The sequence below is a fragment of the Amphiura filiformis genome, chromosome 5 (assembly GCF_039555335.1).
Source record: "Amphiura filiformis chromosome 5, Afil_fr2py, whole genome shotgun sequence".
In the NCBI taxonomy this organism is placed as follows: Eukaryota; Metazoa; Echinodermata; class Ophiuroidea; order Amphilepidida; family Amphiuridae; genus Amphiura; species Amphiura filiformis.
In genome coordinates this window covers 32102290-32121759 of record NC_092632.1, presented here as the reverse complement: position 1 = coordinate 32121759, position 19470 = coordinate 32102290, and the positions used below count along the sequence as shown (strand labels likewise).

The 19470-nt window shown below is 37.0% G+C and overlaps 1 protein-coding gene across 1 annotated transcript in view; it reads right to left on the bottom strand.

Moving 5' to 3' along the window:
* Window positions 1-19470, bottom strand: part of LOC140152986 (ribosomal protein S6 kinase alpha-5-like) — an 86931-nt gene that overhangs the window by 29747 nt on the left and 37714 nt on the right. Inside the window, 3 exon segments of the mRNA XM_072175557.1 lie at window positions 10266-10369; window positions 10372-10380; window positions 12832-13050. Coding sequence (XP_072031658.1) covers window positions 10266-10369; window positions 10372-10380; window positions 12832-13050 — 332 coding nt within the window.

The following is a 19470-nucleotide window of genomic DNA, read 5'->3' as shown; positions in this document are numbered from 1 at the left end:
CCAGCATTCTATATGCTTTTACTATCCTATAAGAAACTGAAAATTTAATATTTCCAAGTTCCGACTGATTTTACTTTCATATACAAAATATCCCAATGCTACATCTTTTTTTTTCAGCTTTTATGTAACTAGGAAATATTACATGTCAACTTGGTACATAACAATGGGCATTGTTTTATTATTACATTTTGGATTCACTTGTATTTTCACATGCAGTGACTGCATTTATCAGGCCTGTGAGTGGGGGATGTGGGGGGATGGGTCTTGATAACCCGACTACAAACAATTTTGGCTTGCTTTACTCGCTATAATCAGACAATAAAATATTGTTCGGGGGAGGTGTTGATTTTTTTTAAAGTGAGTGTGGTATAAATTTCCTCAGACTGGATACATTTTTCCCAAACTGAATAACAAAAGTACGCTACTGATCATATGGAGAATGTTTGTACTTAAGCTGTATCACTGTATAAACTAGAATTTCATGGTTCTCGATCGGTAGCGGTTCTCCACCTTGACGCCCATCATTTAACCGGTGCAATTTCAATTGACCCCAAAATGACCGTCACATTATTTGCCTCACTAAGGTGGCCGTTCCCATCAAATTTCATGAACCTGCAGCAGTGTATGATTTATTTTATTTATTTATTTATTTATTCTTTCTTTATGATTTGACCCCAGATGACCCTGAATGACCCCAAAATGACCTTGACATTTTTGCCTCATTTCAGTGGTCGTCCCCACAAAATTTCATGAACCTCACGACAATCTATGGCGATTTCACCTCGGATGACCTTGGATGACCCCAAAATGACCTTGACATTTTTTTCCTCCTACAGTAATTGTTCCCACCAAATTTCATGAACCTACAACAATATATGGCGATTTGACCCCGGATGACCTCAAATGACCTCACAATGACCTTGCGATTATGCAAATTTTGTGCTGAAAAGCAAATCAGGTCAAGAACCTCTGGCTGTGCTACTCTCCACCAAGTTTCATCATTGTAACTCGTACAGATCTCCAGATAATCTGTGCACAAGGTTATTTTGCTTGATATGCATAAATTATGCAAATTAGGTACTTAATTACCATATTTTCCGACAAAAACCTGCTAAAATTTGGAGACTACCAATTGCAGGCATGAGACAGAGGTTTAATCAAAAAAGTGGAAAAGCACCAAAAAGAAGGAAAATGAATGAATCTCCTATACTTTTGTACAGAGAAGAAAAACTCAGGAGGAATTCCTCTAATCCGAGGAAGAATCTCATCCCTGCAATTGCCACCCCTCCACCAAATTGCATCACTATACGCCTTACCCGTTCCGAGAAATTGCACTCGCACGCTCGGACGGACGGACAGACGGACGGACAACTAGGAAACATAATACCTCCGGTGGAGGCATAAAAAGAGACCCATCTACATGTAGATACATCATCACCAATGATAATAATATTGTATTGCAACAACCTCCCTTTATTACTTGTTACAAAAAATGTCTCAGCAGGAAGAGGGTTAAACATATACCAGTCAGTACAAGATGCACCACAATACATGCCAGGCTTTGCCAGCCATGTTCACATGCTAGACACCACTTGCACGTATGCACTTGCTGTCTGCCGGTGTAGTCAAGTTATTCCCATAAATATGGGTACCTGGGTGCTGGTATTTCCCAGTATTTCCATATTATAATTGCAAAAACTGACTAACGTCCCAGCAACTCAAAAATGGACCCTAAATGGCGTAATCAGTGTGGAAAAATTTCACCCCTTATTGGCGTAAGGCTTTGTAAATCTTACCCCTAAAATATGGTGTAATTCGGCGTAAGAAACTAAAATGGACCCCTAAATGGCGTAAATTGTAAAATAAACCCACTGAAGTTGAAAAAATATACCCTAAACGTCGAAACTTTACCTGAAAAGCACCCTTTTTTCTAAAAATGTCGACGCCGCCACGAGGCCAAAAATCAACCCTTTTTCGACATTTTTGGGGACGAGCATGCGGACCACTTTGGTATGCTAGTGACCCCCCCCGGGACTAGCCTTACTAGCCATTTTGACCGTGGCAATCCCTAAAACCTTATGTATATCCAGAGACTTGCCAAGGTGGAGAAAACACTAGGTTAACGGTTCTCAAGATATAGCATGTTTAAAAGGCCCTATAGTAGGGCTAAAAATGACAGCATGTACTGGTTTCAAACTTAAAGATATTTCATGATCCTAGCATCCTCTTTTTATGACATTTTTCAGTAGATATCCATGAAAAAAAGCTTATTCCCAAAATTTCAGTTGATTCCTATTTTGCGTTTGCTAGTTATGCATGATTATGTGCACTGCTCCATAGAAAATGTGTTGTAATTCAAATTTCATAATATTTTTGCCAAATGAATTTGCAAGAAATTTTTTGTACATAAACATTATGTTCCATGAACAGCAGTATGTCATTTTAACGGCAGAAATTTTTATATTAAGTCAAACCACCTATCCATTCATGAGATACAGCATCTGGAGGTACAGTGGAACAGTATGCTTCGCGGAAGCATAAAAAAATGCACATCAGGTGCATGTTGCTGTCATTGGTTATAAAATACACATGAATGTTCTATTTAAGCTTATTATTATAATCAATTCTCATTAATATATCTCAGTTTACGCTTGCACTAATAATGCGCCTAAAATTATATGCGAACAAACAAACAAACAAAATCAATAATATTAAATCAAATCAAATTAAAATATTAATCAACCGAAAATATAAAAATAATATTGTAAATATATTTATCGTATTTTGTAATAAAACACTTTACCGGTTCGAGGAGACTTATTGACTCCAGTACACAAAGAGTTAAAGAAAAGCATTTGGGTACCTGGGAAGTGGGAACCTATCTGTTTTCTACTGGGCTAGCTGCCATAGTTTCCAGGCTGCCAGCAAGTCAGCCAGCCAGTCAGCCAGGTCTTCTATAGCTAGCTAGCTATTGCAACAATACCCTGGGATTGATCCCTGGAAGTACATAATGCATTATGTCCTGTATCGCTTCCCATTGGAAACTACTTAACATTTTTAATCAGTTTTAAACATTCTACCCACAGTTGTTTTTTGCTTATTATTCCTTAACTTATGGTAAAACATGTAAGTTTATATTCATAAACGTCTTTGAAAACTCATGCACGGATCACAAAGATAAATTGCCCTCAATTTTATGATAAATATCGCATACAAATACATGATTCTTCACCCCTGGAGGTGTTACAAATGTACATTCAATGATCAGCCAAAAAAACGTGACAAATTTACCAGGTACCTCATTTTTTGAAGGATATGTCATTGCTGTCTGTCCACAACTCCAGGGGCAGTTCCATTCTGTCAGGTCATTTCAAGGGACACAAATTATATGCATAAAAGCGTAGGATGTATAAGACAAGACACTGATGCTTCATTATAGAAACAGCCATAGCAACATGGAGATTAAAATCAAATTGTGCTAGATGTTGCTGCTCAATAAATTGTTACGTTTAAAATAGACATTACTTCATTTTTTCCCTAGCTCCCATCACAATTGTTTTGAGTAATGTGCACTGCTCGAAGAACAGAAGTGAACATTTATGAACAAATAAATAACATAAATCTTCAGAGATATACAATTACAAGTGTGTACACAAGTGTGTATATGATTGTTTGCAACTTTTATACATTTTATGTACAATGTTTCTTATGAGTCTTGTACGGCCAAATTGTGCATGTACCCCAACTTCCAAGCTCAGTCAGGGTATGTATATGTGATCACAGAGCGTATCAGAACTATGTAAATTTGTGATACCGTACCAACTTTAGTGCAGCTTAGAAATATGCAACAGAATCTTGGAAAGGGTTTAAAATAAATATAATAAAATAAGCATAGTCCATCACAAAAATAGTCCATCACAAAAATGTGTCTGTCTAGGATCTCTCTGATCAATACGTCTGTCTATGATCGCTCATATCCCTGGCTGCCTTTACCCTCAGCGGGACTTTTCCAATGGCAAAGTACAATTAATGTAGTCGCAGTCTCAGCCAGCTTGTGCCACTTCGTCACTAAACTAACCGTCTGGCAAAAAGCTCTAAGTGCATCGTTGCTGATTGGCCCTGTGTTGCAGGTCTATTCCTATTGTAACTATTAAAAACTGTTGCACTTGCAATTTTTAAGTTTAGCTACAAATCTGGGTGGTTAAATATTGAGAGCCACTTCTAACAAGTCACACCCTAATTATGTAGTCACAGTTCCATATAGCCAATTGAAAACAGTTTTGTATGGAAATTTATAACCAATCAGAGCATGTACAAATTAATTTTTGTACATCAAATTTTGAGCTTGTCGCCAGACTGTTTGTTTAGCAAGGTGCACAAGCCGGCTGGGACCGAGAGTAAACCAAATGGTGTTCACGGAGTTAAACATATGACTTTTACAAGGTTCCTGATGGATTATGATTACCCTGTCTTGATAGGATCCAGGGGCAGAACCACCAGTGGATTCTGGGTATCAAGAGAGATCTCATGCTCTGTATCATACTTATTTTCATGTAAATTCAAATTACAGAATCATATTATTCTACCAGAGCATGATCATTCATCATCATTTTGAATATTGCAGCACTTCTCAAAATGAAAGAAAGCAAATTCCTTGTTTTTTCAAGACTTGGTGTTAAAATAGTTATGTAATAATGTCACAAAGGCACTTCTGGTAAGAAATATTTACAGTACAGTAAATTTTGATACATAAGGTCAAGCAAAGTCGATTTTGAGTTTCCCGTCACCCGCCCTCACTTCATTTTCTGACCCTCACTAGAATTCATTATTGTGATTTTCCAAAAAATACTGATAAAAACTGGTTATATTTGCAAAAAAAATTATGAATATCCAAACAAGGGAAGAGGCCTACGCATCATACACTGGAACATGGAAACATTACAAACTAGCGCACGAGATCAAATTAATGATGCTTAATCGTATTCTTAATATATCAATATACAGGGAAAAGAAGAACCACGCATACGCACACTAGCACAATTAAACATGAATTTACAAATGGAAACATTACATGCATAGGCAGATATACCAGAGTAATTTTTTGTGGAAAAATCAAAATCAAAACATACATTTTGCTGTCAACCTTGCAGACTCTTTTTAATATACTTTTGAATCTCATTTGGGCTAAACATCCATCTTCAAGTGAGTGAGCGGCAAATAACAACACATTTTACATGAATGTTGGTCTGTTGGTCATATAATGAAAGGCAGAAAAATAATGAATAATGAAAAAGTTACCTCACTTGTTTTCAGAAATTATGTGATGGGAAACTCAAAATTGATTGTTAGTGGCCTAATGATGGTTTACGATTTTATTCCTTGGGATGCTGCTGACATGCAATTTCCCAGTCATTGTAACTTAACTTATCCACTCTCTAATTTGAATATTAGCTCAATTATGCAAATTAGCTCATTAATTACGCAAATATACAAATTAGAGGGTAGCTAGACATTCAAAGACTTGGTGCACATCCTGGGTGCACATGTCACTCTTCTCTGGAGAATACAGATACTATCTGTGCGACAAGAGCCCAAAGAATGCTTCACTCCTTCTCTGAATAGTACTCCATCACCCCGTTCTTCATCACTGTTTTTAAAATAACAATGAATGCACATCGTCTGCGTGGTTTACTTTGCACCCATGCAGATGCACTGGATGCGATTGTTAAATTGTGATCCATGATTGAATCCCATTCAAATATGAAAAAAATTAAACAAGCTAAAGATCGTCTAATTCACATGATTACTATTGATTAGCTCATGAGGAATGTCACTTTAGTCATTGCCACTCAACATTACAAGAAGATTGATGACTTCTCTGTTAATATTGGCAATAAACGAAGAATAAAACAGCAATATTTAGCCATGCACTTCCTCCAAACTAAAGTATTCAACATGTTAGTGTGTAAATGCACACAAGTTCAAGGCATGGTAAATTTTATGTGTTATGCAGTGGTACATAAAATAATGAAAGAGTTTTACTTCAATACTACGCTATTTTTCGTTCACCTGGGATGTGTTCGCTAGGTCAACTAGTGAACTTGTCCTAACGAAAACATTCCAGTTGAGCAAAAAATAGTGTAGTGTTGAAGTAAAACTCTCTTTTAAAACTTTTTCATTATGTTATAAACAGATAAATTGAGCAGGGCAAAGTAGTACACTGGTCAATATGTCTGAAGCAAATCAGATATACATTTATGTAAATTATCTCATTAATCAACCAATACAAATTAGAGGGTGGCTAGACAATATATAATACATTATTATTTGCAACACATTGTGATCAAGTTTCAAGGCAAAATTCTGCAGAATAAATGTACCCTGAACATTTGCTTTTCTGCATAGCCACTATTAACCCTAATCCTCCTTAATCGAACAGCACAAAGCCACTACGTATGCATGCATCTCAGGTCATGATGCAATCACTTAGTCATATACACTGTATATATGCACAGTTTTGTTTGCTACCAGTCGGCGATCAAGTGCTTGTCATGCAGGTGGTCTGGGGTTCAAATCCTGAGGGAATCACACACTACCTAGTTCACCTTCCCTCGTTATTCCCTCCTTCTTTCCTTTGCATTTGACAAAATGTACGGGGGATGTTAAGTGTTTCCCAATGGCCACAAAATAACCCACTTTAAAATAATTTTATTGTGGACTCCTCTCTGGACTGAGGAGATGCGTTTTAACGCTTAAAAGCCAATTTACACCTACGTCAAAACCAAGACCATCAACAGTGACATTCTGATAATTTCAGAGGATAATAACATGGTCATCCTATTGTTCTTACTGATTTATTTCAAGGATTTTTAAAACAGTTCAAGTCACTTGACAAAACAATAGACATTAATCTAGAATGGTCAATACAAGGCTACTTGTTCCTGTCGGAGTCAAGGTAAACATACCACATTTACATCAAATTAAGTATTGACAATGGTTTGGAGTGACATACAAGAATATAATGCACAAGGAATTTTTGTATCAAGTGCAATATAATTCTTGTATCACAATTAAGCCGTTCATTCAATATTATTATTTTATCAGGCCGACTTAAATTTGACCGATTTCATTTACCTCAGTGCATTGGTAAAGCCAATCACCGAAATCATCTGTGCATACAATATTTTTGAAATGTTGTAGTCATCCGGGTACTTTTGAAGAATACACAGATTAATTTATATGACTCGGAAGGCTGATACTCTATTTATTTAAATTCAGATATTGATCCAAAACTGTACTGATTGCTTGGTACTAGATACAGAAGAATGAACATACAGTTTTGTTCATGCATCCCCTATGCCTGACTCCCCCTCCCTAAGAGATCGGAGCTTTTAAGGTTTCAAATATTGATCCACAAAGGCAGAGACAACATTTCAAACACTTGTTCATACTCTCTTGAAGATTTCAAGACACATGAGGAAAATTATATAAAATATAAAATCAAAAGTATGTTATTTTTAGTATATATTGTACATTCAAATGGAAACTACTCCTGAGCTACTATATAAGAAGACATCAAGCAGGGATACAGGCTGCTATAAAATCATGGTTAATTTTGGATAGGAAATTTTTCTCAAATGACAGATAGGCAAACCTATTAAACTTACTGCAAAGCTGCCATGCATTAACCCTAACCCAACTAGGTCTCACTAAAGCTCACTATTAAAACCGCTCTGCGTGCATGCATTCCACATGACTTGATGACGCAATCAGCCCAAGTCATATATACCCAGGGAATCGTTGGCCGGGCCAACGTCACCTGTGTGGCTACATGCTGGGGATCTTCTGCGTGGCATGCGAGGGGTCCCAGGCTCGAATCCGGGGGCGCCAAGTGACTTTTCTCCTCATCTTCTCTCCTTTTTCGTTTCTTCTTTCCCTTCCAATAGCAAAAAACCACAGGCAGGGTTAGGGTTAATATGCATGTTTTTCCTAGACTTAGGCCTCCTTAACCCTAACCCAACTAGGTCTCACTAAAGCTCACTATTAAAACCGCTCTGCGTGCAAGCATTCCATGTGACTTGATGACGCAATCAGCCCAAGTCATATATACCCAGGGAATCGTTGGCCGGGCCAACGTCACCTGTGTGGCTACATGCTGGGGATCTTCTGCGTGGCATGCGAGGGGTCCCAGGCTCGAATCCCGGGGGTGCCAAGTGATTTTTCCCTCATCTTCTCTCCTTTTTTGTTTCTTCTTTCCCTTCCGATAGCAAAAAACCACGGGTAGGGTTAGGGTTAAGAATCAAGATTCATGTCAATCTTCCCATATTAAATGAAAATAGATGCAAGAAAAATGTACCAAACTGTACGGTATAAAGAATAATATCATTATAATATTATAATTTAACCCTTAACTTGCATGGAGATAGCCTGGGGGAGACAGTGGCATAGCCAAAGGTTAAAGGGGGACGCCACCCCCTGTGGGTCACCCCCCTGGATGCTGGCTGTAATGATTTTCAATCATATTATGACCATCTTCATTTTCTTCCAATCTCCCCCTCTCGAAAAACCTGGCTATTGTACTGAGTGGAGAATGTAAATGACAAAACCAAAAGTTTATTATGAATATATGAATATTGCCCGCACTAGCTTTTCATTGACCACTTCAGACTGCCATTTTATTTATATCAATCATAAACAGTTATCAATTGGCACTTGACAGCACTGCACAACTGATGCACACGAACAAGTGTAATTTTGATAGAGTAATTTTGTATTTGAATAATACAATATAAAGCTGCTTTACCTAATTGAAAAATATTATCAAATGGGCATTAGTCATCGAATGTGGCTTTGCTTTGAATTATGGCCAAAGATAGCATTGCAAAATAAATAAATTTGTGTAACTGGAGGTTTTTTTTCAATGGGATTCTGAATTCACATTCAGAAAACATTTGTCTTGATATGTCTGTAACCCCGGGGTCTGTAACCAATGATTAGTAAACAAGAATTCAACCATTCATTTCTTCACATTATTGATAAGTCACAATTTGTGCCAATTTTACAATTGTTGCTCCTCCCCGAACCATCGATAAATATTTTCACCCCCCTTCTTGAGGTGTTCCAAAAAATGTTTGTTTCCTAAAATTCTCCAGGAGGTGAGGTATTAGGCTAATGAAAGTTGATCCCCAGTTTCCCGTTACATAGTTTTTCATGACTGGGTAGGTGACTGTTTCATTATTCATTATTCATTATTTTCAAACTTTCGTTATCGGTGCAAAGTTAATTACGGAATGCTATGTTTTGAGGCCCAAATAAAATAATAAAGTATAGTTAGTAATGACCATGCTTCACTTCAAAACAAATTTTAATTAAGCACATCTTCTTTGGAATCTTCAAATTAACCTATAGGTTGTGCAACATATGAAAGCACCAGAAGTCCATGATAGTCTTTGGAGAACCACTTTTCCATATAAATACACGGTGTCTGTGTGTTCTATTGCACACTACTTTTTACAAACCAAACTTACTCTCCACTAGCACATCTTTGGAAGCAATATTTATCACGGAAATTAGTTTGTCTACTTGCACAAACTGGAGGTTGCTGGTAAAAATCATCACAGAGTGCACGTAATAAAACAACCATGCAAGAAATTGACAAATAAATCATTTTATTTATAAGTTTATTTTATTAAATACATAAATATTTGTAAGAAAAGCAGAATAAATTTGACTTCAAATTTTGTTTATTTTATTTATTTTGATGTTGTCTATATATAGCGCTACATAGTGCACGGTAGAAATGCTTTCATATTTGTTCATACGCTGGTTCCCGCGAACTTGGCTGCCTCTCTTTGTGTTCGGTCTATCCATTTAGTGGTAGGAGAAACTTAGATGCAGGGAATTCTAGTCTCCAGTAAATGCGCCTCTACGATATCGCCATTTTACCACGTAGTTTAACCCAGCGTTTAAAAGACTATTCGGACCGGTCAGGGTCGGCGTAAAAGTGCTTAAAATACGTGTCGGACGTGAAAGATGACATTAAAACTATCCTTTTTTTCTTAAAAACTTGAAAAATGTGAAATAATGAAATAATGGAAAATAATGAAATATTTGATCGGCATTTTTTTCTGACCGGAGTCGGGTAACGGGAAACTGGGAGTCAACTTTCATTAGCCTTATAGGCCTAAATATTTCAAAACCAGCTTGGCCAGAATTAAAGCCCATTCATGGATTCATTAATTTATGTCATTTTTGGTCAAACTTACCTTATGGAGGTGCTCAAGTGCAAGTACTATTTCTCCAATATAGATACGGACTTCTGACTCCTTAAAATGCTCTCTTTGGTATAGATGGGTGAACAGCTCACCCCATTTACATAATCTATAAGAAAGACAAAAATACAGATATTGTATAAATTTTAACCAGAATTGAGCACTTCTCACCATTAAAATCACCAAATGCGATTGCAAAGAGCATATATTCATTCGAACATGCTTTGAACTCACTTGCATATATTGGTTATGTATTAAAATGCACATGTAAGTTAAGAGGATTTGGGTACATACTGACATGTTTGACTGGAATTTTCTATAGTTGCCTACATATTTGTTGAAATTTTAAGAATCAAATTTAACAAAATCATAAAGCATGCAGACAATTTGCCAGTACATGTGTAGCAACACTCTGGCATGTGATATATTTTTAGAATGTAGATCAGAAAATAGATATTAATAAGTACTCTCATGTATAAATATTGAATTCCTTGAATGTATTTCTCAGAATTTCCCACCCCTTCAACAAACATTAAGATAATACATTTTCACTCCGTTTCCTACACTACAGTTTCTATGGATCGGAAAATACCAATGTAATATATCCGATACTGCTAAATATTATCAACACTTCCCGTTGGATATAATAGACAGCCCATTAATCATTTGTAATATGGGACTTTCCCAATTATTGTTATGGGATACATGTACAAAACTGTAGAATATACTGAGTGTGGTACAAAATGAATGTCTCCTTCAATGGTACATTGGGCTATTCCAGTTGAAATCCACACATCCCCTATGGAAGATATGACCTTAATCTCCCAAACAGAGGGTGTGAATTTGAAATGGGGTTACCTGAATGGGTGACTCCATTTGAAATCTACATTCCCTGTGTGTTAGATTAAGGGGGTAGTACACCCTGGCAAATTTTGTGCCTATTTTTGCATTTTTCTCAAAAATTATAGCGCATTGGTGATAAGTAAGATATGTATATTATAGGGGCAAGGACTACAACTACTGCACAGAAAATTCTGCAACTCAAGGCAAGTAGTTATTGATTAATTGATCAAATATTGTTTTTCCCTCATTTTTGACTGTAACTCCACAACTGTTGTCGGTGTTGAAATAAAATTTCCAGTGCATTAGTTGTAGTTTTGCCCCTATAATATACTTATCTTACTTGTCACACATGCGCTATAATTTTTGAGAAAAAATGCAAAAATAGGCATAAAATTGGGCAGGGGTGTAGTACCCCCTTAAGGTCATGTCTTCCATATCTACATGTAGGGGAATAGTCCAATGGGCACTGCCAGGTTGAGTTTATAAATTTGAATGCACTAGGTGTTGTTACTTTTAACAATTCTAGATCATCTACAAGCCACACCTATTATTAGAAATACTGAAGCTTTGGTTGGCTCTCAACAGTTTATTTTTTGGCAAAACTGATCAGAACTTTTTGGACACAAATTGTACAAATCTGTATCGCAATCTCACAGCTCAGCACCTCAATTATTACAAAGCACAAAATAAGTGCAGGCACATTGCGTTATTTATGGTAGGGCCGATTTCTGCAAATTGTTTTGGTAGACTCAAGCCAATATATTGCAACATGGCTATTCTTTTTGGATTCTCATTTCTCATACATGTCTTCTTTACCATTTCTGAAGAAATGTGGCTCTTTTTCTTGGGAATTTCCATGCCTTCTATAGGGGTGTACCATTTATTTTGGGAACAGTCAACAGTCCAATGTAGTGCAAACCTGCTCAATTCTGTGGCAACAAAATTGCTGTGGGAAAAACCCTGCAACGATTGACTTATCACTGACTTTTGTTACCCTTTACATAAAATAAAATTTTGTTTTGACTGTTCACAAAAATCATATCATGGGACAGTAGACAACTGCAACATATTCAGTGGTGCAAGCCAGCATAGACAGTATCTGCATGTATTATTGTATTTTAAAACATTGAACATTGTATCGGATAGCAGATGTGGAATTTTATTACAATTCTTTTTGAACAATTAAATATATTATAATTACATAAATGCAAGCAAGCAAGCAAGCAAGCAAGCAAGGAAGCAAGCAAGCAAGCAAGCAAGCAACTGACACTTAAAAGTCCTACAGGTGTATATTCTAAAAAGCACAAACCCATGAACTTAGGAACTTTCTTACAAATATACTTTGCATGAACATTTAAACATGATTGTATGGAACATGCTTGCACTGCACAAGAAAAACCATAAAATCATCAAGTGCTTATGACCAACATATTTTGCGCACTATTTACACATTCTTTGCAGTTACAATTCAAATTTTCACAGCAATGTGTGCATTCTGTAACAAAAGGGGAATAATTTGTTTTGGGTCTGTGTGTGCATAAGGGGGCTCACAAAATTTTTTCATCCTGAGAGAAGTGGGTAAAAAGAATTGACTGATCACTAACATATTCATGATCCTCCCTTTCCAAAGGAAATTACACCCCCTAAATGATAAATTGTAAACTTGGGGAGGGAGGGGGGATACCATGACAACATATCATGTTAAATGTGTACCTACCTAATATCAGATGCAGTTTCGAATCTGTCTGAAATGCATAGTGTAATGTAACCAGGAACGGGCACTTTCTGACGGCTTCTAACACTTGTCGCTCTGTCATGGTATGTTCTGCTGTCTTGGCTTTCTGTACTATGGTAGCTTTCTTCAGCACTTTCATTGCAAACAGCTCGCCACCTTTATGACCACCTAGTTTGCGCACCAGGAATACCTTGCCATAGGCTGTACAAAGAAAAGAAAGGGTGAGAGAAAATAAAAACCAACTTGATAAAAACATTTGTTTGTATGAATGGTTACATGTACCTCTTTCTTGGATCATCATCATTGTCATCATCATAATTGTTTTACACAATCCAATACAAAAACACCTCTCACACATCCACCTGCATCTATACTACTAGTTCTCATAAGATGACACAGGTTATAAACTGAGTGATGGGTGTGATCCTGGGTGATCACTGTATAATAATGTCTAGTGACTTGGGTGAAAATCCTCTGCCCCTTCCTACTAAGGTACCCGGGCTACTATGGTACAAGATCACTGATCGTGAAAGTTCAGTGACCGCGCAAGCAAGATTCCCTAGCTGGTCTACTGTCTATACACCTCAAAAGCTCTCAAAGAGGGCAGGTCATAAACAACTGTACTGAAGACTTATCTGTGCTGAGAAGCTGAGCTACCCCACACAGTCACCTGTCACCTGAGTAGGTCTCAAGTGTTATTGAAAACCCTTTTCCTTTGCTTTGCCAAAAGCTTTGCTAGTTCCAGAGTCAAAAATGAATGCAAGGCACAACAGTAGACAATGTGAAATAGATATCTGTGTGGGTGAAGGTTTCAAGCATACATACTGTTGAGGAATACAAAATATGTATTAAGGGTTCCCTACATGTATACTGTCTGGCTTGAATACTGTTTATGTTATGGGACAACTACTATTTAAAAAGGTACAATGTAGTTCTAAAGATAGACACAACTTCACTAGAAATATCTGGGTCAACATCACAATCTTGAATGTGTCTGCAATAGATGAGACAAACTATTTGTTGAAGACACAAAATGTTTTAAAGAGGGTAACCCTATTAGTTTTAGGATATGGAATCTATGGATTGTCTTCAAACTTATACAATTTCAAATACCGTCCCCTTTATGCATTATTTGAGAAAACAAGAACATTCAGCGTAAATGTGAAATTTCGTCAGATGCTACTCTCATGAAGTCACACCAGAATCAGATGATTATTTAATCTATCATGAGTCTTGAAATAAAATAGAGCATCTAGGCCTTTTAACAGACAAAATTAAATAAAAACAAGGCTGGTCTCTCAAACACAAGCCCATAGCCAGGATTTATTTTTTTTGGGATGCTGCAGGTTCAAAAGTGGACCTTTTGTGAAGTACGGTCTGATTTCTTTGTTTTACCCCAAACAAGAGCACCAATGGCGCTGTGGCTCTGTGCTTTTTGGTGACAGTGAAAGTAATTGTTCTTGGAGTCGATTGTGCAATGTGACAGATCACATTCAATGGGTACATCAGTGGTAGCTATCTCATTTGCAGAGCATACAAGAATACATCAATCAACTTAGGGAATTACTATTTAGCGACATGAATCGAATCTGGTGGAATTGGATAGAAATGGGTCCAAATGGACCGAAACTGATCAAAATGTATCAAAATACATAAGCCAATGTCAACAATAGTGTTGTCTGAATAAGGTTTTGGCTATAATTAATTAGTGACTGTACCCACCAAGTTAATACCTATACGAGTTTATACTAATTTGATCTCAGATGACCCCAGGTAACCCTGAAATGGCCTTCCAAAAACTTTGGCTCTAAATAGTGACTGTACCCACCAGGTTTCATGCCTATCCAACAGTTTTTACTCATTTGACCTCAGATAACCCCTGGTGACCCCAAAATGACCTTCCAAAAATGTGACTGCAAATGTTGACTGCATCCACCAAGTTTCATGCCTGTCCAAATGTTTTTACTAATTTGACCTCAGATGACCCCTGGTGACCCGAAATGACCTTTCACAAATTTGACTCCAAATGTTGACGGTACTCACAGTTTCACACCCATATGACAGCTGTTACTAAATTGACCTCAGATGACCCATGGTGACCCTGGAATGACCTTCCAAACATTTGGCTCTAAATGTTGACTGTACCTACCATGTTTCATGCCCATATAACAGTTTTTACTAATTTTACTTTAAATGACCCCTGGATAACCTCAGGTGACCCTGAAATGACCTTCCCAACATTTAACTCCAAATGTTGACTGTACCCACTAAGTTTAATGCTCATCCAACAGTTTTTACTAATTTGACCTCAAATGACCCCTAGTGACCCCAAAATGACCTTCCAAAAATATGACTCCAAATGTTGACTGTACCCACCAAGTTTCATGCCCATCCGACAGTTTTTACTAATTTGACCTCAGATGACCCCTGGTGACCCCAAAATGACCTTCCCAAAATTTGGCTATAAATGTTGACTGTATCCACAAAGTTTCATGCCCATTCAAAAGTTTTTACTAATTTGACCTTAGATGACCCCTGGTGAGCTGAAATGACCTTCCAAAAATTTGAATCCAAATGTTGACTGTATCACCATGTTTCATGCCCATATGAGTTTTTACTAATTTGACCTCAGATGACCCCTGGTGACCCCAAAATGACCTTCCCAAAATTTGGCTATAAATGTTGACTGTATCCACAAAGTTTCATGCCCGTTCAAAAGTTTTTACTAATTTGACCTTAGAGATGACCCCTGGTGACCCGAAATGACCTTCCACAAATTTTGCTCCAAATGTTGACTGTACGAGGGCTGTCGAGTGCAGATCCGTCAGAACACGCTTTTCAATACGGAATAAATGCTAACCTCATTGTGACATCATCCAAGCAGCAAAGTTCATTTCCCATTGAAAAAGCGTTATCCGACGGATCTGCAGACGACCATTCTGGTACCCACCAAGTTTCATGCCCAATACAACAAGTGTTACTAATTTGACCTCAGATGGCCCATGGTGACCCTGAAATGACCTTCCAAAAATTTGACTCTAAATGTTGACTGTACTTAACAAGTTTCAAGCACATATAACAGTTTTTACTAATTTGACCCCTGCTGACCCTGAAATGGCTTTCAAAAATTTTGACTCCAAATGTTGACTGTATCCACCAAGTTTCATGCCCTTTTAACAGTTTCTACTAATTTGACCTCAGATGACCCCTGGTGACCCCGAAATGACCTTCCCCAAATTTGGCTCTAAATGTTGACTGTACCCACTAAGTTTCATGCCCATACGACAGTTTTTACTAATTTGACCTCAAATGACCCCTTGTGACCCCAAAATGACCTTCCCAAAATTTGGCTTTAGATGTTGACTGCACCCACCAAGTTTCATGCCCATACGACAGTTTTTACTAATTTGACCTCAAATGACCCATGGTGACCCCGAAATGACCTTCCCAAAATTTGGCTCTAACTGTACCCACCAAGTTTCATGCCCATACGAGTTTTTACTAATTTGACCTCAGATGACCCCTGGTGACCTCGAAATGACCTTCCAAAAATTTGACTCCAAATGTTGATTGTAGCTACCAAGTTTCATGCCCATCCGACAGTTTTTACTAATTTGACCTCAGATGACCCCTGGTGACCCCGAAATGACCTTCCAAAAATTTGACTCCAAATGTTGACTGTATCCACCAAGTTTCATGTCCATCCGACAGTTTTACTAACTTGACCTCAGATGACCTCTGGTGACCCCGAAATGACCTTCACAAAATTTGGCTATAAATGTTGACGGTACCCACCAAGTTTCATACCCATACGATAGTTTTTACTAATTTGACCTCAAATGACCCTGGTGACCCGAATTGACCTTCCAAAATTTGACTCAAATGTTGACTGTACCACCCAGTTTCATGCCCATACGACAGTTGTTACTAATTTCCGGAAGCAATCGGGTCAAATTATATTTGAAGAGTCCCTGGACCTAACATCCAGTGCTACCATCATTTTAAAAAAAATTAAAAAAAAAAAAATTGAAAAAAGATACAAAAAAATTACAAGTTTGTATCCAAATGGGACCAATTTGTAACTTGTGTTCACTTCAAAATCTATCTAAGATATAGACTTGTGTAGAAAACCAATGCATTTTTATATCTTCAATAGACTATGCAGTGAACACAAGTTACAAATCGGTCCCATTTGGATACAAACTTGTAATTTTTTTGTATCTTTTTTCCAATTTTTTAAAAATTAATCACAAATGATTGCAGTACCTCGCTCTAGGTCAAGGGACTCTCTAAATCCGCAAAATATTTTTTAATTTTCTTAAATTTTTTTTTAAATTTTTTTTTCAAATTTGTTTTAATGATGGTAGCACTTGATGTTAGGCCCAGGGACTCTCCAAATCCGTGAAAAAAAAATTAAAAATCGCAAAAAAACCCAAATTTTTTTTTTTTTTTTTTTTTTTTTTTTAGATTTTATGCGTTTTTGGCGGAAATCGCGGATTTTTGCGTTTTTGAAAAATCGGGGTGCGTTTTTGGCCTCCAAAATCGCGTATTCTTAGCAGGCCTAACTTAGCGCGATCACGATGGCTCTTCAAGCAAGCTTGGAGCCAAAAAGTAGCCCTTTTGTAAATTTTTCCTTAACAGGACAGATTGTCAATGTTTTTACAGTCAACAAAAACATGGACCTTTTTAATTGGCTCAGCATTTGTATGGAGGAACGTCATACCCCTGGCTACGGCGTTGCCCAAACATATTGCAAAAAAGCTATGTGCTATTCGCACAGTCTGTGATAATGCTGGGTGAAATCTCTAGTCCCGACTATTTCCTGTGAACAAACACAAATCATATATCGGTACTAAACACTAAATCAAGAACTGTCTTTACAGCTGATGTTTTTTCACCTTGCAAGTAGCTGCACTGATGCCTGCAGTAGAGTTATGCACAGTAAATGATAAGAATCCACAACAACCTTAACCCTACCTAATGCCCTAGTTGCTTTTTGGTGAGGGGAAGGAAAGAAGGAAGAGAGAAAGAAGAAGAAGAAGAGCAAGAAATTTCTCAGGTGCAGTTTTGAACCACCAACCCCTCGGGTGCCAGACACATGGAACAACCGACCCTTCGGGTGCCAGACACGTGCACAGGCCTTTGCCTGCCAAGCTTTCCGCGTATTTCCGCAATCTCATCACGTGGGATACCTGCCCGGCCCGTGCATATATAATGTTTTGTGAACTGTGGTTTTTGATGTTTGGTATGGTTAGGGTTAATGAACAATATACCCAGGCAATATACATGAATTCTTATCATGACCTGGAAGACTGTATTTATCGTAAACAAATTTTTCTTGCTTTTTGCAGTTAAAGGGGATTAAACAGCCAACCACAAATTTAAAACCTGCTATATTAAAACCTATGGGCTTCAATATATTGCTGTTTGAAAAGTCTGTGAATAAAATAGGTCAGATCAGTTGAAATCGTGGAAAAATTAACCCTGTGAAAATTACCCCTTACAAAGTAATCAAAAACATGGGTACCTGGAAAACTGGTAAATTTTGCGATAAAGCATGAATTTATTAAATCTTGAAGATCTATGATCTAATTTAGATCTTCTCTGGCAGCAGCAATAAACATTCAAATATCTTGGTGGGTTTTTTTTGTGTGCAAAATTTAAACATTTCTTTATTTTCAGCTCAAATCAGATTAAAATCATACTTTCAAAATGTCATGGTCATACATGTACGACCAATAAAAACATGCTGTGATATAAAACAATGATGAAAACTTGATGAAAATTGTGCATGTTAATTTTAATAGGGCTGGTTCATAGCAATAGCTTTTAACCTTGGGAGAAAGATATATTCTTGATTTAGTTCCAATGCAGCTATGTGTATCTAGCACAGAGGTCTGGTATAAATATAAAAGGCAAACTATTGTACATGTACATGTTCACGTAACCCCCTTCAACTTATTTGCATTAAGTTTGGATACCAGGATCGTATTCTGATTCGTTAAACTTCTAATTAGCATACTTCTGGATACCTCCATGTTTGGGCTTACCTAATAATTTTTAATGACCCGTATGTTATTTACATTGTGATGTCATTATAGAGCTTGTAACAAGTTGTTCAATGTGAAACACAACAAACATTTGCACTTTTCTTTCCATTAATGTTAAATCCAAAAATTACATAAAAAATATTAATGAACCTTTCCAGACATTTTGATAAAAACAATAGCATACCGCACTGATATATTATGAAAAACGTATGTCAGATTTATTTCAAACAAAAGACATATTGATCAGTGTACTTTGCCCTACACGTACTCAAATAATCAAATTAAAACATGCTCAGAGCATTTCCGAATTTCCAGAAATACCCTCATATTCCATCTTTTAAATCTAAAATTCAATTGTGATTTAATTTAATTAGAACATTATTTAAATAATAAAGGGTAATTATCCCTTACACCCAAATAATGTGTCCAAGGCAGTAAAAACGTATCCATGGGCTAGGCGCAGCCGAATCTATCATTTAAGAGCCAGTCTCCCTTATTATGTACCCAAATCAGGGGGGTTGTGATACAAAAAAAAAAAAAATTTTCTCTAAAAAATAATTTTGGTACATAT